This window comes from Tamandua tetradactyla, chromosome 9 (genome assembly GCF_023851605.1).
Source record: "Tamandua tetradactyla isolate mTamTet1 chromosome 9, mTamTet1.pri, whole genome shotgun sequence".
NCBI lineage: Eukaryota > Metazoa > Chordata > Mammalia > Pilosa > Myrmecophagidae > Tamandua > Tamandua tetradactyla.
The window spans coordinates 68498989-68523789 of record NC_135335.1 but is presented as its reverse complement, the minus strand read 5'-3'; the positions used below and the strand labels follow the sequence as shown (position 1 = coordinate 68523789).

Sequence of the window (24801 nt, the reverse complement as noted above, 5' to 3'; positions counted from 1 at the left end):
TACTAATACAAAGTGTTCATTACAGGGAGTATTATGGGAACTCTGTATCTTCTATATGATTTTTCTGTAAGCCTTCAACATATCTAATTTAAAAACATCATTTAAAAAGGAGCAGATAATTCCAATTCTATTTAAAGCATTCCAGCACACTAAAAAGGAAGAAAACTTTCACTGTCCTTTTATATTTAAAAAAGTAGTATTAAAACAAAAATCTAATAAACTGGTATAAATGCTATTCAACCTTCCTTTTTTTTTTTGCACAGGCACTGGGAATTGAACCCTGGTCTCCAGCATGGCTGGCAAGAATTCTGCCACTGAGCCACTGTCGTACTTCCCTTATTCACCTTCTTAATAAGGATCCATGCAAACATTAAAAGCAGTTTTTTAGTTAAAGAAATCACATCACTAATGGAATTATTCCACAAATGCTTGGATAGTTCAACATTAAAAAAATGAATTATGCTAAGATCAATCATATGGAATTATCTTATGTTATGCATATTGTAAATGTTGTACAATGTTTACTATCAACAATTTCAAAAGGGTAGTTAATTTAACATTTTTTTAAACGATGGGATTTATATTTACTGTCAGTTTCTCTCTTCCCTCTTAAAAGGGTTTAACAACCATCATTTTCAAGATTGTATCATAATAGATTGTCAGATGAGATATAGGACACCCCGTTAAATCTCAATTTCACATAAATGGTGTACTTAGTATAAGTATGTTCCATAAAATAATTGACACATTTTTATACTAAGATAGCCTGATTTATCCTAAATTCTAATATAATTAAGCATCTTGTATTTTAATTTGATAAATCTGACATAAACAGTCAGTTAAAATGAGTATCAATGGCATGAGAATATTTTTTTTCTAACTTCAAAGATTAGGCCACAACTGAGTTTTGTCCATACAATTAAACCCAAGGCTAAGGCTTTATAAAAATAAATCCGATATTGTTCCTGGAATATTTCCCCCTAAACATTTATACTGTATAAGTAATCTTCAGAAAGACAACTTTGCCTTATGCTCACCTACTTCCCACACTAAAAAATGAACCGATAATCCAGACTTGTAGTTTTCCAAAAAGCAAAACTTAACATAGTTGAGAAATTTTGTAAAATGTAATAAACTGCACCGTAGTACTCAGCCCCTTCAAACATCTTGCTGTGGCAATATCTACAGTATAAATAATGAGGCAGTATCTATTGAGTAAATTAAGAACTGGAGCTCTTTTAAGAAGAGTCTTCAAGTAGCTCTGGAAAGAACTTTTTCCCTAAACTTTCGTCAGCTTGAGCGTTTTAGTCAGTTGTTCAAAGTGAGTGATTATTATCAAAATCGAGCCAGAAACAACTAAAAGTCAGGACAGTTGACATTATAATGTGTCTTACTCATGCTTCATGAAAAATCTCCAGCAGAGCTTCATTCATTAAATTCATACTATCTTTCACATTTATTAAGCTTCTCTTTGTGTTTTACTTAGTTTTGAGACAAGAAAATAGATACATTTTGTATTTTTCTAACTTTCAAGGGACCATTTCCTTTTTTTCCCCTGTGGTACCTAAATAGCCTGGTTAATTTTCATTTGTTTTTTCTTTATGTTTTTTTTTTTTCCCTCTACTATCTTCTCATTAAAAGTGGAGATTAGATTAATAGATTTCATGATTTCTGATATGTATTTTTGATCGACTGTTGATAGATAAAACAAGTTTGAGAACTGAAACCTTAAGAAAGAATTCTAAGCGGTTCTCATGAGTAAAATTTTACTCAGAAATTCTGGAAGACTTTTTTAAAACGTGAAAATGTGGAGTATTTGGAAAGCTTTTCCAGGGCTACAGTAGAAAGGAAAATGATCAGTATAAAGATAATTATAATCCTAACCCTATGTCTGTATATAATTGTAATTGAAATAACAAAATGAAGAATGAATATATTGTATACATGATATTGCAGTCTCTAAGAATAAAATATGTTGGTATAATTTCCTCACAATTTTGCTATACTTGCAATTCACCACCAGATTCTCTTCATAAATGAGTTTGCTAAAATATTTCCATTTGCATTAATTCATCTGTTTCTAAATTCATGTCCCAACCTGAAATGATCTATTCATTCTTTAGTGGCTCCAGATGGGTCCCCTTCATCCATCTGCCAGCCCTGGCAATCAAGTCCCTCAAAATGATTAGCCCTGCCTTGGGGTAGTTAAATATGCATAAGATGATAATAAACAGGAATCCACGCATCCACATAAACAGCCGGCACCTTAGCAGTAGGTAGGTTAGTGTTAAGACAAATAACATGTAGTGTGCCAAGGGATCTGCCAAAAATGAAAAAAAAAAGAGATGCCTGCCATGTTGCATACACAGCTTGATAATAATATCTGATTGAAGTAGAAGTGGCCAAAATTACCTCTGAAAATTTCTCTGAGAATCAGAAAGATGTAAAGCCTCCAACAACGAATAAATGAAGAAAGATGTTTTACAACACAGTGCTGTTGCAATAAAAGAATGCCACTCATTCCTAGGGAAGTAAACAAATTGTGACCCTTAGCTTTTAGGTCCCAAAGACCTTGCTCAAAGAGAAGAAATTTGCACCTTATAAAGCCTACCATGTGCAGCCATTGATCTCAAATGAACGGTAAATTGCCAGGCTGCTACTTTATAAGCAGCATGCCCTGATTCTGATTCTATTAAGCCATGATGGACAGTATCCTTCCACAAAATTTCTGATAGGCGGTGAGTGTGCACTATATTTGGAGAGGTCATTGCAAGTGGGGTTGAATTTATTGATAAAACAGACAAAGAAGAATTCTCACTAATATTGAGGACAAAGTAGTTTAGGCAAGAAAAAACACAATATTTGGATCTAATCAGGTAACCCCCAGAGAGGTTGCATGGCTGTAATTTTGATACTTATTCCAGGTTTAAATTCTTTCAGAAGGAAATGTCTTCCCATTAGCAGGTCACAAACTATAGTATCAACTAACACTTCTTTAAAAATATATAGAGCTAAAATACATAATATATGCAACATATATAAATACATATATATACTGCATATGGTCAATCTCTGAGAATTCTAGTATCTAAGATTTTTTTTGTTATAAAAACTGGTAAAATATTGTAGTAGCTCAGCCTTGCTTTGTCCTTATATCCTGAGAACTTTTCTAGGTTCTTAATATCTGGTTTGGAAATGAAATGATGCTTGTTTACTTCAGTGCAATCTCCAGCATCTGGGAATGCCAATTTTCCGGGGCAATTCAGATAAGATAAGAGAAAAACCATCAGTGGGATGGATCATTTTGTTTATAAAATCCAGTTAAGGCTCACTCTTCTAATTCGCTTCCTCTTGACCTTAAGGATAAAGGAAAAAAAAAAAAAAAATCTGAGCTTCTCCATAAGGAATGACCCTCGGGATCTGACCAAGGAAGAAGGTTGCAATATTGAAGCAGGATCATGGAAAAGCAGTGGTAGAAACAAGGGATGAAAAATCTCTTCTCACAGATACTTATCAGGACAACCGGCATCACTGATGATGTACCATGCTCACAATAAAAGGTTGCTCTCTGGATCACTGCATTAACCTCACCATGGAAACTTTGTCCACGGTTAGACTTAAGTCTGAATGATCAGCTCTGCAAAATAAGTTTTAATTGTGTGCTGGAGACAGCTCATTTTGGGTCACAAAGCCTATTATGGATATAACTTCTCCACCCTGCATTCATGTGAAATCATGTTGCTTGTAGCTTAAATTTCACCACGGTGAGAATATTTATACCATGTAAATTTGCAAATGCTAAAAATCAGAGGATTTTCGTTGTTGTTGTTTTCCTCCATGGGATCGTTTACTAGCACACCGGATCTGGAAATCTTCCCATTTATATTAAAAACATTATCATTATCAGCACTTCTCTGGCTTTGTTTTATAATGGATATATTAAAGGCATACAATAAGAGTAGAAAACATGTACATCTGTATGATTTCAGTTTTATCTAATTTTGCACCTTATTTTTTTCCCTCCCCACAAGTTCCAGAAAAAAAAAAAAGCTGTTTAATTTCTTCAAATCATTATATTCTCTGTTTCTCTGTCTTCCTGGTATGCTTTTCCTTAAAGATATTTTACTGTTCCACACACATGTACAAATGTTAACACTTTCTACACATTCAGGTCTTATATAACAAGTCACTTCCTTTGGAAACATTACCTAGCTGCTCACACTTATCCTTGATGCTGAGGTTTGCATTTCATTCACTGTCATGACACTCAGGATATCTTCTAGCATAAGCTGCACAGTGATGCAAGTATCTGTTTACTAGTTCATATCATTTATGAGACCATATGTTCCTTGGGGAAAAATTCCATGCTGACCTTATTCACTATTGTGTGCTCAATCAAATTCATTGTTATTGAAATATATCACAAAATAGAAGACAAATACTGACTGGATAATTTTTTTTTTAGAAAAAAACACTGAAAAGTTACAAGAAAATATCAACATAGACTCAAACAAAAATGCTATAAACAAACAAAAAGCAGACTATATACATATATATATGTTTTTTAACCTTTTCAAAGCATCCTAAATAAAGGAAATAATAAACAAAACAAAGTAGCAAAAATGGTAACCAGCAAACGCAAATAAATATATGCAAAACTAACAAAAATAAACCTCAAGATCTGTATAAAATATTTTCTAAAAGTGAAAGAAAATATTGTTGAATTCAAACTTAAAAATTCATCGGACTTAAACATAAGATACCAAGTTTAAAACCACCAAGGTGAAAATTAGATTACAATAACTAAAAGTATTAGTATGAGATAATTTTTTATATAATCAAATGGAGCTCTAATTTTTTTTTGAAATTTGGATTATTTAGTAGCTAATATGTTAAGTTTGAAAACAATTGGTAGATTGAAGATGAGATTAAAGAAGTTACTAGAAGGGACCAAAAGTAAGAGTTCCAAAAAAAATATCTTTGCCTGTGGGGAATATCTTTTTGAACCTAGTAAATCACAAATATTTCTGATTGGGTAAAACCACTGTGTTTTTTTCAGACTTGAATTTCCAAGATTTCTGCTTTAGAGAATAGTTTTTTTGAACATTGTTAAGTCATACTTCCTAGTTTGTTTATAACTAAGAAAGATTGAATTATGCTATCCATGTATTATTTTCCAATACTGGAAATCTTTTCTTTTTTTCCCCTACAGCCACTGAATTATGAGAAAAAGAAGTCATATACTCTCAACATCGAAGGAGCAAATACCCATCTTGATTTTCGGTTTTCTCACCTGGGTCCTTTTAAAGATTCAACCATGCTGAAGATTGTTGTCGGCGATGTAGATGAGCCCCCATTATTTTCCATGCCTTCCTATGTCATGGAAGTCTATGAAAATGCCAAGATTGGAACCGTTGTTGGTACAGTTTTAGCGCAAGATCCTGACAGTGCTAACAGTCTAGTAAGGTATAGTATGGCTCAAAAATTATATATATATATATATATATATATTAAGATTCTTAATGCCGCTCATCAATTTAAGATTAATGAGATATTCATTCAAAGATTTTATTTCCATCATTATTCTATCAATATGATCAAAGTATAGTTTCAGCTGAATTTAAATAAGTAATTTAGAAGCTATTTTTTTTGTCAAATCAAGAATATATACAGATATGTCCATGAAAAAAATTACTGCCCATACAGTTACATTTTTCTGTTTGATTTTATGAATGGAAATTTTTTGTGTATAAACATTTAAATACAAAGTAGAGAATCTTTGGAACATTAGTGATAGGAAGATAAATTGCAAAAAGCTAAGATGTTGAATAACACTCATCTTTAACTGGCGTTTGGTTCTGCCCCATTAGCTGCGTTGATTTAGGAAAACTGAGTTATCCGTAAAAGAGGGCAAATAATATTTATTTCTCAGAGATGGAGTCTGAATTTTCAGTCATTCAACTCTGCTGAACCTCAAATTCCTAATATATGAAAAAAGAATAATTGTGCATAAGCATATTTATAAAATGAAGTTTGATGGAAATAAAGCAGTTAGCACAATGCCAGGCACATGCTACATATTTTAGTATTACATGAAGTAAAGATAATTATGCTTATGTGGCATAATTGAGAGAGAGAATTTTGGGGGGTCGCCTCATTTATGGGCAAAGCACTGCGTAAATATGTGAGACCCATTTTCTACTTTGTATTTATACTCTTAGTAATCTTAAAGCCCTAGAAATTTTGAAATCCTTAAAAAGATATATTTGCTGTATGCCTTGAAGGTCCTCATTCTCATTCTCTTAGCTTTTCATCCATTTTAACAAAAGCTAATATGCTAAGCATTCTTGGCCATCTAAGTGCTATTTGTAAAGACTTGCAATTTCCTTTCCTAAAACATAATTGTTCCAGTTTTTAAAAAAATGCCATAGCAGCCATGTGAAAAGAGAACTATTTTATTTGCACAAATGTGTTGATTCAACAATCCTGCTACATCTGTGAATGCAGAAATGAGAACTTGCCAATTGGTAAGCCCTTTCTCACACTTAGAGCAAGAGCTAGATATTGCTTTAAGAAGCAGATAGGCAAAGTCTATAAAATAATGTAAATAAATTAAGTTTTAGAAGTTAATCTTTAATTATTTGATGGAAGAAGCCTCATGGAAGAAATTTCATCACAGTTTCCAACTAGAGGAAAGCCTGCTATGCTTCAGCATGTCAAAGTGCCATATTTTTAATGATACTTTTGAATCTTAACATTCACTATAGTTTGCCTAAGTTGAAAAAGTATTTACTGTGAGGTAATTCCTTACAAAATGTAGCCCATGCCTTTGGCAAATAAAGATATTCCAGGCTGTTAGTGTGATGTAAAGGTTTGACAATAACTTTCTTTTGAAAATCAAAGGATGCTATTCATAACATATTCTGTAATTTTAATTAAAACAAATGGGAGTAACATTTTATTTTTTTATAAAATGTTATTTTAAACAACTGCCATGTGTCCATATTGCAATAGCCCTCATAATAAAGGAATAAAAACACCACACCAATGCACACATGCATAGGCAGGCAAACACAATCCCTGAGCAACTAGAAATCCAATGGCAAGAAAGACTGAATAAAATACATATAAGAGGCAGAACACTATGTGATGAGGGTGATAATAGTCTGACAGTGGTACGTACGGAATAAGTTTTCCAATGTCTTCTGGAGGGCGTGAGATAAAGGAAGATTGAATTGAGGTTTATAACTGAGGGGATGTTTAGACAGGTGAAAAATGGGGGAGGGAACTTGGAATTTGTGAATATGAGACACTTACATTACCTAGGTGTGGAGCTGGTTGATACGTGCATCATGGGAGCACAAATTTAAGGCACAGGAGAAACTTTCAGCAAATGATCCCTTTATTACTTGCACAAAAAAAAGAAAGGACACATAATTTCTTTGTCACTTACACAGCACAAGGAGCTCAAAAGATCAGGGGAGAAGTCCCTTCATGGCTGGTCTCCTGGGTGACCAAAAATTGCTCTGGGTCAGGGACAATAGATAAGAGCTCCACACACCTCACTTTGCACCAAAGAAGAGACTCCAATCCATAGTTTTAGTGTGGTTTTTACCCATCTCAGGGGGAGGGAGCCCTGCCACTGAGAATTCCTGTTCTGATAAACATCTGGGGCTGCTTGTCTCCACTTTCTGGGTTCAAAGTCTGGGCAGATCTTTCTATCAGACTTAATATTTCTCCGAGGTTATGGAATGGCACACTACAGAACAGGAGATAGGGTTAGCAGGAGGCCAGTAATGGACTTTTAATGTGTGTTCCTGCCTTCCCCAGAGAAGGAGGTGGAGGTAGGTGAGATCTGGTTGATGGCCACTTAACAGGGGTCTGATTCCCTAACAGCCTAACCCTCTACCTTTCAACCAGACCCACCTACTTCTTTGTACTGTCTTATACAACTTAAGCCTACCTCTCAATTCTGATATAGGGACTGAAATGCATTGGTCCTGGCAGTCCGTCCCCTTGAACAATATTGACAGTAGAGGCTTGAGAACTCCAATGGCTATAACACATTATAAGGGCTTCATTTATGTGTACCATTACTCCATTCAAGGGTATGAAGAAATGGTTGTATCCATACTCCATTGCTCATGGGCAACAGCTGAAGCAGCCCCACAGAGAATCTGTTTTTATACTTTGCAGCCAGAGGGCTTGCCACTGGATTTCAGTTACTTCCTGTTCTACTTTCCTGGAGTTCTTAATCCATGTATGGCAGGAGGTATTGACAATGACACGTATGCCTGCTTATTTAGTGAAATGATGTCTAAGGCAATATAATAATCAGATACTACCTTGCTTAGAGACTCTAATGACTTTTGCTGAGCCTGAAGGGCTTGTGCTGTGATCTCAGCAATGGTCACCAAGAAAACTGAGCGATTTCACATTATATATTCACTGGCGAACAAACTGGGAAGATGGCTAAGGCTTTCATCAGCTTCAATGCATAGAGAGTGGTTGCATCTTGAGAGATTTCAGAAGAATAACACACAGCCAAAGACTGTGCCATGATCCTACTTGCAGGCACTTTCTGGTGTCAGTCCAAATGTAGGGCAGGGTTAGAGTCCCAAGTGGCATGCCATTGGCCCCTTTTCTGGGGCATATCCTCATCTTGATGGGTGTAAGGGCTGACATGCAGAAAAGTCTGGCTTCCTCCCCAATTCTTACTCCCTCCCCAGCCAGGAAGCAGGATAAAGTTGTATTTACCTTTCTGGGAACTGCTGAAATTATTTTCTAGAGGACCTGAGTAAAACAAACAGTCTGTACAGTAAGAGAGATGTAGTTGTCTGGGAGTAGATATTGAAGCTCATTTTTCTAGTGACCATTAAATTTCTCCACTGTGCCAACTGCCTGTGGGTGGGTGACTTGGCAGACACATCTAATTCCATGGGTCTGGGCCTATTGTTGCATGTAATATGCTGTGACGTGGGGTCCTTGGTTAGAAGAGATGTCATCTGGGTCAAGAGGGACAAAGCTTTTCCAAGGTATCACATGTATCACTGTGTCTGCAAACTTCCAGGTCTAGAAGCCCAGGGCATTACAAATTCTTGTGGCTTTCACCTTCCACCAAAAAGACATGGTTCAATTGGCATGGTTCCAGGTGGTGAACGTCTGTAGCTCCAATGGAGATGCATGGTCTAAAGGTCTTGCAGGCAATGCAGCTGATATGGCCACTTATGCCCCCTGCAGGGCTTGCTCTTCCTCTATTCCTTAGTTGAAAGAATGTGCTTTCCATGTCACTCACATAGGGGCACTAGGAGTATACAGGGATGAGGCCAATATGCAAATAGCACAATGTTTGGGGCAGTGGATGCCAAGGGGGCACTTGTACATCTAAGTCCTGATAGTTTATCATCAACTGTCACACTCCACTTGCCTTTTTCATTGGCCACTCTGGGCTATTTTTAGGCAAGGTATTGGAAGAGGAGACACCCACAGATAGAAGATCCTTTATGAGTTTAGTAATGCCCTTTTCCTCACCAGGGAGGTGATAATGCCAATGCTCAACAAAATGCTGAGGAAATGGGAGCACTGGTGGTGCAAGGCCAGTCATTTGCCCCAACATGATGGCCAGAATCTGGGATAGGAGAGCACATTTCCATAGTCGTGTCTGGGAGGTACAGCAATCAGGACGACAACTTCTATAATGCTTTCCTGCAGGGAGACATAACTACCAAAGAAAGTAAAAAGCTATGGGAACCAACCCAGAGGGTGTCAGTAACTTCCCCTCCCCACACTTATGTGGAGACCCCAAAGCCTTCCATGACTTTTTGTTCTCCACTCCTCTCTGCCTCATAAGTCCTTCAGTCCCTAGGGACTCCCTAGAGATTGGAAACAGCATGTTTTAGGTCCCCGGCTGTGGGCTGTACTTCTACTGGCAGGATAAGGCAATCCCTTAATTTAGCCCACAAAGCCCTGAGTCTTATGTTGCCTGTGTGACACTCCTATACAAAAGGAAAAAAGAGTGATAAGAGCTGCTGAAAAATCCAACCTACTCTATATTTGCTCATGCTCCCTTCTCACTGTTCCAAAATGTAAGGAGCAAGATGCTACCATGGTGTAAAGTTTCAGGACACAACAAAAACTTTTTAGCAAATGATCTCTTGTTACAGAATAAAGAGTTCAGAAAGGACAAATAATTTCCTCATCACTTACACAGCATGATAAGTCTAATAGAGTGGGGGATAAAGTCCCATCACAGCTGGTCTCCCGGGGTGGAGGAAACTGCTCCTGTACAAGGTCCGTAGATGGCAGCTCTGAATTCCCCACTTTTGTGCTGGAGAAGAGAGACCCATCTCTCTATTTGAGTGTGATTTGTATCCACCTCGAGGGAAGGGAGTTCTGCCACTAGAATTCCACAGGAATTCTTCTCTAAATAATTAAATAAAGTATTTAATTCCTTAATTAAATACTGAATTAAGTTCAGTATTTTCAATAGACTTAATATCTCCTTCCAGGTTGTGAAGAATAGAAAACACAATAGAAAAGGAGGTAGGTATGGCAGAAGGTTGAGGATGGCTGCTTAGCATGTGTTTATTACTTCTCCAGAGGAGGAGATGAGTAAGCAAGGTCTGGGTGATTGGCCTCTTAACAGGTGTTAATGATTTTCTGAACATGGTGGGGGAATGGCAGGTCATGAGGATAGAGAGAGAAACTGGAATGAAATCTCAAAGAGGCTCAAAGCCATGGAAAGATCTTTAAAGTTTAACCCGGCAGGAATGCCAATGGAGAAAGCAGAGAAAACAGAAAAATCTTGAGTAATTATAATCCAAAACAAAGGCAGAAAGATTTTTTTGTTTCAAAATAAATAATAAAATCAAAATAATGTGAAGGATGGATTATATGTGCCCAAATGGAGCCAAAGAAGGAGGAAGGAGGTCAGGTTCAAAGTTTTTTCCAGTGTCCCTTATGTGTTCTAACACGTATGCAAACACCCCTTCCCGTAGAACAGTGCTTTTCAACCAGGAGTGAAATTGCACTCGAGGAGACATGCAGAAATGTCTGGGACATTTTTGGTTGTCACACCCGGAGGAGGGGTGTACTGGCATCTACTGAGTGAGATAAGGAATGCTAGGGAACATCCTAGAATGCGTATTCAGCCCCTGCAACATAGAATTGTCTAGCCAAAAATGTCCATAATCCTGAGGTTGAGAAACCCTGACATAGAGTAAAGTGAACTGGGTGGTAGATTGTAAAACTATTATACGTAAGGAAAGAAGTCTTGAAAAGATAATTTGGGAATGCACACTGGTACATATGTCACAAATATTTGCAGGGTTATGTGAATATTTCAACATGATACCTTACCTTTCATGCAAAAACAAATTTTATACAGAAACTTGGTCCATTATATTATATGATTCTTTATCTCAGTATTTGCTCCATTTTATTGGAAGCACTTAATTTAACCCCCACCGTGTTGTATGCATGTCTGATATATTGTCTCAAACTGCTAATAATGAGAAGTGTTGGCCATTAGCATATGCATACTATTTCTGCTTTGCTTATATTAGACAACTAAAATGAACCCTGCAAAAGCTGCCTTAAGATAATTAGACTCCATAGCTGCTATTTAGGGGCATCATTTACATAATATTTATTCTTGATTTTAATAAAAATTTGTCATTCATATGGGCCTCTAGGTACAAACAGTGAATAAAAAACACAAAAACATTAACAAACTCAAAGGCAAGCCTTCTACTTCCAACTTTCTCAGGGACTGAATATTTGTACTAATTAAGGAAAAGCACATTGAGGAGATGTACTTTACAGTGTGCCCTGAAATACAATTAAATCCATGTTTGTAGAATTGCTAACAAAAGGGAGTTTGAGTATTAGAGGCATTTGTGAAAAGCTCCCTGACTTCAGTCTTTTGTATTCAGTTTTCTGAGCTATTTGTAAGACTCTTCAGATTTCCAAGACCAGACTACATCTAGTTATATTTTTTTCAATTCAAAATAAGAATGTGCAATTTGCAGCAGAACGATCATCACCCTTTTAGAAAATAAAAATCAAGATCAAGCTCTTTCCCTACAATAAATTATCCTTTGCTTTAAATAGGCTGTGCTTACTTATTGGCATAATGCAAATGGAATTCAGGAACTCTTCAGGGTAGCAATTGAGGGATGAGCCATCATGTTAGATTTGAGAAGGTAGGGCCTTTTGAACATATTACCTTATATCATCTGACTGTTATAAACAGCAACCAATCAGGCACTGGTACCTATGGCCAGGGCCTCTATATAGTTTGCCATGAATCCTTAAATTAACTTTGCAAAACATCTGTATTACTGGTTCCATTCTACTGAACAAGAAACTAAGTCTCATAGAGTTAAGTATTTTGGACACGTTTATGTATGAATAAATGATAGATTCAGAATTCAAACCCAGTTTTCTTTTACTCCAAAAAAGCATATCTTTAAACTCATGACATGCTAATTTTCACATATTTTAACTGGTAAAAAATAATAATTTAAAATGTGCATATACAGAATTCAAGTATCACAAATTAGAAAACAGATGGGGCCTTTAAATGCATAGAGAACCATTGTTAAAATGCCAGTCCTTGAGTCTACTATTTCTATGGATCGACTTCAGACAATGGGCAAAGGGTGTATTGAAGATAGTCCCATTCAAGTTTAGCATATCTGAAAAACACTGCTCAAAATTTAAAAATTTCTACATATTGTTACACCAAACATATACACCTTTCGATTTGGTGCAAGAAAAGGAGAATTATTGGAGTCCCATAATCAAAATTTTCATAGGATGAAAACATTTAGTTACTGAATATACCTGAGACAGTGCACGCCCTCATCTTTCCTTTCTGCTTTGATTTCCAATCTGAGTGCATCCAAATATTTGCTTATTGCTAAAAAAATTTCAATATTTTCCTTTTACCATAATGTTAATAACAATCACATGTAAATATCAAATAGCTTACCAGTTTCATTTAAAATAGTTTCATGACGATATTTATAAAACGATAACCCATTTGTGTGCTAACATTAAAAATAAAACACATTGTGATCAGATTTGGAAATATTTGCTAGAATAAAAAAATAACTAATAGAAGGTATCCTTAAAAAAATGGTTGCAGAGAATCATAAGTGTTTACATATCCCATGTTTTAGTTTTGTTATAACCCCAGTAAAAAAGTGCTTCCAGTTATGTTCACAGCATTCTTATCGTGTTTGATTTTCTTATGAGGTTCTGAAATTTTCAAAGCGTTCATAATGAGATGGAAGGTAAAGTTCCCATAATAATTTTGAATTTCATAAATTCAAAAAATGGATATATCAAATAATGACAAGGTCCTATAACCAAGTTGACGAGAGAGAGTAATTAAGAGGGTTTGAATGCAGTAAATGCACTTTCGAAACGAAAGATAAACAATTACAAGAAAACATGTTTCAAAATATGCTCATATTAAACATACCATCTCATACCCAATACTTTTTCCTTCTGTAGACCAAATTTATTTATAAAACTTTACCTGATTGAAAATCTAAGATAATTTAATTAGTCCATTCACAGAAAACCTTAATGTAACTTTGTCAAAACTATGTCAAAATCTTCAGCAGTGAAGGCGATGATCCATTAATGTTTCAGGCCTCAAAAAGAGAAGTTCATCACTGGCTTGTCCTTGTTTAGAAAATATAATTTAATGCAGATTCTATAGGGATGCAAAGAGTGTAGTCTCTTGTCTTTGTCAATAATCCCTGTTTGGTAATTGTATCTTGTACCTTTTTGTTTATGGCTATTATTAGCCCACCTAGAATAATATCTTTAATGTTAAATGTCATAAGTATGTGAAATTTGAATATTGAAGGGGACATGAAGATTTCTTAGACAATCCTATTATTTGACAGATGACATGTATGTCCCCTAGAAAGGCTGTATGTCTGGCCCCAAGTCACCTAGCTGGTCAATTGTAGAGTTTGGAAAAGAATGTGATCACAAGATAGAGAAAGCACACTTTTTTTTTCAATTTATGGCTCAAATTTATCTAATGTCCCAGCATGACCATATAGAAATGTTTTAGTTTCATCTTCTACTTAAGCAACTAAAATGAAATGGTTTTGCTTAATCAATGGGAATTTATTCTCTCATGGTGTTGAAGCTGGTAGTTTCCAAATCAAGGCCTCTTTAAGGCAATACTTTCTTCTGAAGATGCTGCCCACAATCCTTGGCTTCTTTGTCATGTGGTAGGGCACACAGTGATATCTGTGGTTTCTCTCTTCTTTTCTGGGTTTCATTAATTTCAGCTTCTTGCTCCTACGCCTTTCTCTCTCTGTGTGTCTGAATTTCATTTTCTTACAAAGGAGTCCAGTAGTAGGATAAGACCCATTCTGATTAAAATGGATAACATCTTAATTTAGGTAACCTTATCAAAAGGTACTACTTTTGTGATCACACTCACAAGAACGAATTAAAATTCAGAACATGTTTCCCCGGGGTACACACAGCTTCAAATCACCACAAAAAGTAACTATCTCAAAACACAGTTCTAATGCCAAGGAACACAAACTAGTTTCTGGGAGAAAATATGTAACTCTCTTATTGTTAGATTGATTACATAAACCATGGCTTAGTGGCACTTTCCAGGTCTCCTGACAGGAGATTAATAGGCAAATATTTTGTGTATTTTCTATGAATTTTGCAAAGAAATGAAAAACAAACCAACACTACACTGTCCCATTCCATTTCTAGAACTCAGAGTTATTGGAATTTCTGATATCTTTAGTTAAAGGTGTAAATAGCAGAGAGAAACATTACAGTTGTTTATGTAGAGATTTCATTTCTTTAGGAAGGCTTGTTCCATTGGATGAAAGTTTTGGTTCAGGAAGTAAAAAAAAAAAAAACTTTCCAAAGTATCTTTGTGCTATATGCTATCCATTTTATTAAACACAGTGCACCATTATTTCAGGTGTCAAATGACCCATAAAGTTTATATTTTTAGAGAAGATTATTTTCAGGATTTGTGATTTCTGGAATAAATTACCTTCCCAAAGTGAATTGAAGAAACCTTAAATTTTTTTAATGACTCTGTGCTGTACTGCAGATGTGTGATTCTTTGTTAGGCCAAGTAAGAGGCTAAGTGTCTGTAATATCCCACAGGGTGTGTATCGATTAAACTTTATCCCAGCTATTGATCATAGTCAGTAACACTTTCAAAAATAGCTATGTTGGAACAAAATTTCAAAGAAATCTGTTTTCCCACTTACGTGATGAGCCTACAAGTGTTTAAATTGTGAGAACTAAAAGGATACTCCTAGATTTTAAACCAACTGATATTCCTCCTGGTAAATCATTGCAAAATTACATTTCTGATACCTAAGTTTTAAATTAGTTTCTGTTGATGAAATAGTCAGAATATAGGGAAAATTGCAAGTGCTTCTGAGAACAAAAATTTTGATGTTAAAAGGAAAACAAAATAAAACTTTCCCAATGCACTTGAACATGGCTAATGATTCCCTTAATCTCTGCCTACCTAATCGAAGGGAAATTAAGTGCCAAGTGATGAACTGGGTAATTTGTTTGAAGTAGCTTCTGTTGAAGAAAATACTTGAATAAAGATAACAATTAGTGATTGAGTGTTCGCAATGGCCATAAATAGTGCCTCTGTGTTGGTCCATAGCTATTAGCATAACTGTTGCTAGTTTGAATAATGAATTTTCACCTTATTTCAATATAATGCATTTTCTTTTCCCTCATCTCATTATTTTGAAACATTTTTACCAGGTGTATGAAATGTAACATAGGTGGTATTACAGAACAGAGAGTGGTTGTAGACATATGAAGTTATAATCTAAATTGTAGTTACAAAGGCACTTTGAAATAAGAGATTGTATATTGAGAGAAGTGTGAACAGGCCCATTTGCTTGAAAGTGTGAACTTAGAGGCAGTTTCTATTGGAGGTTGCACCAATTAGAGGGCACTTAAAGACAACTGGATAAATTTGAGCTGCTGTAAATTTAATTGCTCTTCCTCTAATCCAAATCTAAGAGGTTACTGATATTGCATAATGAGAACATCTTATTGATTGTTGATCATAAGACTTCATAAGTAGCATTGAGTGAAGATGCTATCTTGATATTTATTTTGCACAAGATATGGTGAATAGATAGCATTGAAAGAGTTAAAATGATGTGATGTGATCTTTGTATTAGAATGAATTTTGTATCTACCTCCCATTTCCTTTCTCACCTTTTTGGACACGTCTTTGTAGAATGATCCAATGCACTTAACTAGTTGGACTGTGGAATTAACCTACAGACTAAAAGATGGGCTTTAAAACTGGTAATTACATTAAAGTTTTAAATTCTTTCCAGGACTATGACTTTTATGGAATACTATGAAAAAAATAAATTTATTCATACTTTTTTCAATGTTTTGGTATCTCTTGCTAAAAAAATGTCAGCCACATGTTCTAAAGTAAACAAGAATGGCTTTATTTCTGAATTAATCTTATCAATTTCAAATATAATGTTAGGAATCCTTATAAATGATAATATTAGAAATCTATAAAACATGATATACATATGAAAGCCTACTAGTCTACATAGGGAAATACATCAAAAATATATTCCAAGATATTTAGGTTAAAGATTAAAGCTGACAATAGAATGCCTTAATTAATCAGCTATTAAATTTTGACATGATTTCCATTATATTTGTTAATTGATAGATTTATTCTTTCATTCACTTACAAAATTAAGCCATATATATGTAGCTAAACCATACATATTTTTGATGTGCTCTGTGGCATGCCTGCAATAGAATTTTATATTCTCATCTCTTATTAAACCCTCTTAGCATCTACCATGTCATTTTGCAAATAACTTTTTTTTTTTTTTCTGGCAATCTGTTTCTACAACCAAACTTTCTATTGAAATAAGGCTGCGAGGTATGCTGTTTTTCTTTTTAATGTATCTTTCTTTCTTTCCTTGCTTGCCCTCCTTCAAATGAATATTTTTTGAATGAATGAAGTCCCACTTTTTTCCTTTTAAAATTATACCTTATAATTATTACTTAAAAGACTCAGGCTCTACCATATTATTTTGCAACAACTGAGTCCTTGATATGAACATAAATTTGTGCTTTATTTTCTTATCTGTAAAAGGGGTCTTTTAGTTGAGCCTACCTCATAGTATTGTTGTAAGTATTTAATAAACTGACACTTATGAAACACAGCACCCTACCTATTTTCTACTATTTAAGTGTAGCTTTTATTTTACTAAATCTGAATAAAAAGCATATTTACTCTGAAAGAACTCAATCACTAATGCTAGCACTAACATTAGAAAGTCCAATATCAACTATGCAAAAGAGAAGAGATTACTCAGATCAAGAGATTACAAATTTTCATAATTAATATATAAATAGAAGAATCCTCCATTTTACTTCAGGTTGACAGTTCTGAAGCAATCATATTTCTAAATGAGACACATTCTGCCATATTTCACCAAGATGAATTGATAGAAATGTAATCTGAGCTTTCGTGATAGTTGCTGTAGGAAACACTGAGGATGAAATATGTTTCAATTTTAGGTCCTCCGACGTTCAGAAATAGAAAGATTTTTTTCGAGTAACCAAAACTGTACAGCTTCTTAAAACTGTGATAAATTTATCTAATATAATAAACAGATTGCCGAATGATTACATTTTAATGAAGGTTATCCTTTCCTATGACAAGATTTCTCCTTTCTCCTTAAGTATTTCAACTCTTATCATCAGCTCCAGACCTATGAGGAAAGGACATTATTGAAAGATTGCTTCATGATATGGATTCTGATCATAGCAAGTAAAATGGTTTAAATGTAGTACGGCATGAAATGGATCAGGTTAAGCAATGGAAACGTATTTGGTCATGGTTTGACGCTAGGAAAAGGGCCAAATAAAGGTGTCATCAAGGTAATACTTTATTCCTGAAGACTGGTATTCTTGGGTTGGCTGTTGGTGATTTTTTGTCCTTAACTTGTGCATGGTGGCATCTCCTGGTCTCTCCCTTTTCTTCTGTATTCCCTTGATGCTTAGCTTCTTGCTTCCTGTGGCTTTCTCCCCCTATTCATTCACTTACAAAATTAAACCATATTTATAGCTAAACCACAAGTACATATAACCTATGTGATATGCTCTGTGGCATACCTTCAATAGAATTTGATATTCTCATTTCTTAGATATTCTCATTTCTTATTAAACTCTCTCAGCATCTACCGCATTTAGTTTGCAAATATTTTCTTTTTTTTATTTTGGCACTTTGTTTCGACAACCAAGCTGTATCTAAATAATGCTGTCGGTTTGCCATTTATCTTTTTTATATCTCTTTCCTTCCTTCCTTGCTGTCCTTCAAATGAATGTTATTTGAATGAAGGAAGCCCCCTTTTTGTTTTCCTTTTAAAGGCTATAACTTATAAATATTATTCAAATAGACCCAGATTCTACCATATTATTTTCAACCAACTAGTTTCTTATTATAGGAGCTTATAAAGGAGCCGATAATAAGATTAAGATGCATCCTGATAGGGTTGGTCCACACCTTAACCAAAATAACCTCATGAAAAGATCCTACTTAAGATGAGTTCACACCCACAGGAATGGAATAGATTTAAGAATATTTTTCTGGAGTACATGCAGAATCAAACCACCAAACTCCACCCTCCAGATCCCAAATGAGACAAGTCTTTTCCATATGCAAAATATATTCCTTCCAACAGCCAGAAGACATTTCAGAAACAATGTTAACTACAAAGTCTCATCTAAATTGATTATAGATGTGATCTGTCCTGGGGCACAATTCCTCTCAGTATGTGGACCTGTGAAACCTCGAGTAAAACTTTTCTGCTTCTGATATACAATGGAGAGACAGGTATTCTCTTAGAATTGTGAGTCTGCTTGCCCAATGTTCCTTACTTCTGTCTTTATGATAGCAAGTTCAGTGCACATTAGTTCGAAACTGAACTTCTAAAGGTGCCACATGCATCTTAATACCATTGTCCATTGAATACTCACACTATTTGGCTGAGGCAGGGAAAGAACATGTTTTTGTCCGGTACTTATAGCTGCAAATCAACACAACATCATACTTTGGAAAACCTCAATAATATATCTCTTTCTCACTAATGTGTAGAATCTGGATTTAATTTCTCTTCTTTTAATAAAGTTTTCATTAGACATGTGTGCTTTCCTGTTTCTTTGTGGTATTGAACTTTCTACAAAAAATACATGGATGTTGTTGAGAACAATGCAACAATCAATTCCGTGTTTTGATCACACAATTCTAAGGATAAGATCTGTCAGATTTTAGGTCTTATTTTAATTAAATAAACACCTGAAGTTCTTGGTATGTTCTCTGATCTCATTCTGTATGGGGCTGTTAATATTTTAGCCGTATTTGTGCAGTGGTACCACAGGAAGTTTTGAGATTTCACATCCTAATATTCTCTATATGCCTTATTAACACTTTATGCCTTGTGAGAGACTTGGGTTTATATTGCAATTATAATTTCATTTTCTGCTAGGAAATATGATGAGTTTTGTCGCATTCTATCATCACAATCATTAGCTCTGTATATGCTTTTATTCAGCTTCTGAGTTTTTCCTAATGCTACGGTAGATGAAGTTTCCCTGTTACTTTTAATGAAAAACCCTTACATTTGTGCTGTGGCACCCAGTCATTCTCATTTTCTCATACGTTTCACATTTTGGGGTATTCCCCTTTCAAGAGGGTCATTCCCTTCGGTAAGAGCAATGCTTAATATCTCCCATATTGAAAAAAAAATAAAAAACAAAAAATGTTCTCTTTGAAGCCATTTCTCTGATGAAATTAAGCATCATTTCTTTGATCTCCAACCTCAGGAGAAAATTTATCTTCTAAGTAGTCCTAACTTATGGCTCCTCAAATATGCACCTTCAATATATTCTTGAATTCACTCTAATAAATTCCACATCCTTTGGCATTTTATTGAAACTATTCTGTCAGGTAATGCATCTTGCCAAATCCAATCACTTCTTACTAACATCACTTACCCTCCTGTCAGAAAACATTACCATTGTCCACTTCTTACTTAAAACACTCTCTCGGGCGGGCCGCGGTGGCTCAGCGGGCAAAGTGCTTGCCTGCTATGCCGGAGGACCTCGGTTCGATTCCCGGCCCCAGCCCATGTAACAAAAACGGAGAAACAGAATACAATAAAACAAGAAAATGTTTAAAAATGTTTCCCTTTCTTCCTTCTATCCTTCCTTCCTTCTCTCTGTCTTTCCTTTAAAAAAAAAAAAAAAAAAAAAAACACTCTCTCTTCTTGGCTTCCGTGTTCCTTTGCTCTGCTTGTTTTCTCCCTCCTGTGTACTGTTCCTCTCCCTTAGCTGCACTTTTTCTTCTCCAGGTGTGGGGCTGCCTCAGAAGTCAAAATATTGCAGGCTTCAGAGCTCAGCTCTCACTTCCTTTTCTCTTATCATTCTCTCTTAAAAGAGGTTCAGCCTTTCCCATTACCTTAAGTTTATACTAGTATATCTAAAATGATTAGTTCCTACCAGGAAAACACACTTCATGTCCAATTCTATATTTTTCTACCATATATTTATATCGTTGTCAATGAAATTAATTACCAAAATCTCCCATATTGTTTTGTAACTTTTTTTACATCTCATTAAATGGTCTATAAATCATATAGTAAATAAAAAACATATACCCATACCACACACACTCACACACTCACACATGGTCTTTTGTGATTTCTCCCCTCTACTAATGCCAATCCAATGAGTTCTATAGCTTGTACAAATATATAATACTATCTCATGCAATTCTTGTATTCTGTTTTTTAACCATTGTCTAAGAGGACATCATTTACTTTCTGAGTAGTTTTTAATTTTCTGCAGTCCAAGATCCAGTGTAGATGGATTGCAGATTTTTCCAGAACATAAATATAACTTTTACTTTCTATTGAAAAAATCTTCCCATTGCTTTTACAAAAAAATAAAACTACTATACATTTCCTACAGGGCTTTCTTATCCTACCTCCTGGCCATCCACCTTATTTACTTTGTGTAACCATATTCACGTACACTTGATTTTTGACCATGTCTCACTTTTAGATTTTTTAAAAAGGGCACTTCATTTTGGTTCCCTCTATTTCAAATGTTTTTCTCCTAGCACTGTTCATATAATCAATTAATTTTCATTTTTCAGGATAAGAAGAAATGGTGTTTAATTTGAAATTAAAGAGAGGGAAGCATTATTGGAACTTAAGAGGATCTTTAAGGGAAAAGCCTTAAGAAAAGAATGAGGTAGCTCTATAAATAGTCTAGATCATGTCTAGAATATCAAGTGATTGTTCTATATTATTTATATATATTTTTATTACATAGATATTGCTGAATAATGCATAACCCCACACTAGTATGTGCATAAAGAAAGTCATTTATAACCGTAGTTCATGCATCTGTGGATTAGCTAAGGGTCTGCTGAACTAGGTGGGCCTTTGTTTGACATCTCTGCTTCTCCCATATATCTGTATAAGGAATAGGGAGCTCTGGGATGACCGCCCCATGTCTCTTTAGCCTCTTCCTGGACCAATGGACTAACCGTCTCATGTTTTTCTTCTGGCAATGGCATAGCACAAAAAAAATATATGCAAAATATTTTGAGACATAGACTCAGAGGAAGGCACCAACATTGTAACCTCATTGAGTTGCTAATGTAAGTCCCAGACCAAACCCAATGTGAAACAGCTCTGCAAAGTTACATGAATTAGGGAGGGATGAAGTTTGGGGCCAATAATATGAATTCCTTCTCATTTATTTATTTCCTCATTCTTTGATCAAACAATTGCAAAAGTGATGGAAATTCGAAGGTAATCAAATGAAGTCTTGCCTGTTACTTTTTTATATTTATTCCCAAACTTCAGATACAATACAATATTAGGGTTCAACTCATATCTCCTTTCATCCTAATTAGTATGCACATATGACAAAGCAATATATTGGAGACCAACCAGAGGCAATTGTTTTTTGTCTATACCTTAGTAACTACTGTTTTCTAGTATTTAGTTTTATACATGGAATATACATGGTTTTCTTTGTTTTGTTTTAATTATTTTAATTAGTAATTGAATTTCATCAAAAATTAAGGGCTGGGGCTGACCACGGTGGCTGCCATGGTGGAGACCCAGGTTCAATTCCTAGTGCCTGCCCATGAGAAAAAAAATAATAAGAAGAACTGATTTAGAGAAAAATAATTGTCATATGTTCTGTATAAAGTTCTCATAAAAATGCTAAGGAGGAAAATGTGTAAATTAAAATATGTATTTAAATCTTTGAATATATTTTAATACCACCATTGGTTCAGTTTTAGTTTATTCATTACATATTGAGTAAAAAGATTTGTCATTTATTTTCTGTAGATACTTCATTGACTACAATGCCGAAGATGACAGATTTTTCTATATTGATGCCAACACTGGAACTATTAAGACTACAAAGGCTCTTGACAGAGAGGTAACTCCGTGGTACAATATCACAGTTGCTGCTTCAGAAAAAGGTAAACTCCTTCACTCTGTGTATCATAGGAAAAGATGTCATTTGCCTGTGAAAACTTTTACTGAGATTTCCTTGGGGACAGGGATCTCACTATTTTAATTTTTGATGCCAGTATCTAGCTTAACATACAGAATGTATTGATACATTTTCTAATTTTAAAATACAGCAGTAAATACATCTTAAAACATTTTCCTTACTTTAAGCTCTAAATAGTGGTAGAAAATTGGTATCACAGAAGTCTTAGTCACTTTCTTTGAATCAAGAGCATTTGGTTCCTGTCCTAATTATTGGACTGTTTTTCTCATGTGCCTATGCCTTACCTAAGAGAAGGAAGGATACTTTCATGCAGCACTTTAAAAAGAAAAAAAATCTATAATTGTGCTTGGGTAATTTTTTCAATATAGCACGCATGATCAAGGTTCAATTGATACTTATCGAAATTAGAGAAAAGATTTTCTCTTGAAATTTCAAAAAGCAGCATTAAGAGTTCTTAAAGAGAAACAAATAATGTAAATCTGGAGAAGACTCTCTTTCTATCCCCATCCAGAATAGTATTTTGTAGTAGACATTTAAACTCAATTACCAAAAAAAAAAAAGTATCAATATTCATCTCTGAGTTCAAAAAAAGTGGATATGCCTATGTTAAAATGAAGTTAAAATAAAATAAGAAATAGACCTACTATCATGATAATAAAATCATTTCTTACATATCAGGAAATAGGACAAATGTATTGATTGCTCCAGATTAGAATTGTATAAGCAAATTAGATAGATAAATTAGAAAGAGAGAGAAATAAACAGCTAGCTAGCTAGCTACATTGATTAAATGATTTATGAGAGCTTTGAATATGTTTATGAGGGAACCATAAAAGTATTAGAAATCAGGTACACTAATTCTATGTAAAATGAATTATGCTACCATTCACTGAGTATTTAGGACATTTAAAAATATTTTTACTAGCTTCATTGAAATATGATTCATAAACCAATGTCCCCATTTAAAGTGGACAATTCCATGGCTTTGAATATATTCACAGATTCATGCATACATCACCACAATCGATTTTAGCATTTTTTAATTACCTCAAAAAGAAACCCTTTACCTCATAGTCACGTTCCCTAATCCTTCCTTACCACTTTCCCAACCCAGCCCTATACAGTCTCTACAGTTTTGACTACTCTGGACACTTCATGCAATATAAATAAATTGCAGACAAAATAAAATACAATATATAGTCCTTTCTGACTCACTTCCTTCCTTTGAGATGATGTTTGCAAGATTCATATATGTAGTAGCATGTATCAGCATTTCATTCCTTTTTTATAGCTGAAAAATACTGCATTGTATGGATATTCAACAGTTTATTTCTCCGTTCTTTGGTTGATATCCGTTTGGATTGTTTCTCCTTTGGGTTATTATGAAGAATGCTGCTCTGAGCATTTGTAAGTTTTTTGTGGCCATATGTTTTCATCTCTCTTGGAGTGGAATTGTTGGATGACATGATAACTCTTATGTTTATCTGTTTTAACAAAGTTCTAACCAGTTTTCCAAAATGGGTGCCACATTTTATATTCCCATCAGCATTACATGAGATTTTCAATTTCTTCACATCATCACCAATATGTCTTATTTTCTGACATTTTTAATACAGCCATCCTAGTGGATCTGAGGTAGCATTTCATTGTGGTGACTGCTCTCTTACTCTGCCTTTTGTTACCAGTTGATCATCAGGCTAATCCAGTCTCTTTAATCCTCCTTGGATTTTTCATATTTCCATCTAAAAATCAGCTCAAGTAGCTTTTAAGTAGACCGTTTTTTTCAATATACTATTTTCATTTAAATAAGCACTCACTAATTGTGTTTAAATGGAGGTTGTAAAGAACCCATAAATGGGTTCCTTTGTGATAATTCTGGCTAATTTTAGTTGTCAAAATAACCAGACAGTGTGTAATTGTGTGTTCATTGTCTCCCAAGGACAATTAATGGAAGTCAATTAGTAAGGACCCAGTCAAAATTAGCGAGAATAACAAAAGATTCATATATCCAAGAAAATGTAAGGGTTTTGGACAAATCCTTCAAGAAAGATTGCATAGTTCTTCCTGGAAACAGGTTTCTTGCACAGAAAGACAGAAGGGAAAAAATCCCCAGAGAGAATGATTATTTGTTAAAGACAATAGGAACTTTTTACAAAACAACTTTGACTTAAA

General features: G+C 34.7%; 1 protein-coding gene across 1 annotated transcript in view; it reads left to right on the top strand.

Moving 5' to 3' along the window:
• Window positions 1-24801, top strand: part of CDH18 (cadherin 18) — a 518873-nt gene that overhangs the window by 438390 nt on the left and 55682 nt on the right. The window contains exons 7-8 of the mRNA XM_077115122.1: window positions 5213-5466; window positions 22458-22594. Of these exons, the coding sequence (XP_076971237.1) occupies window positions 5213-5466; window positions 22458-22594 (391 nt within the window). The remainder of the gene's footprint in view (window positions 1-5212; window positions 5467-22457; window positions 22595-24801) is intronic.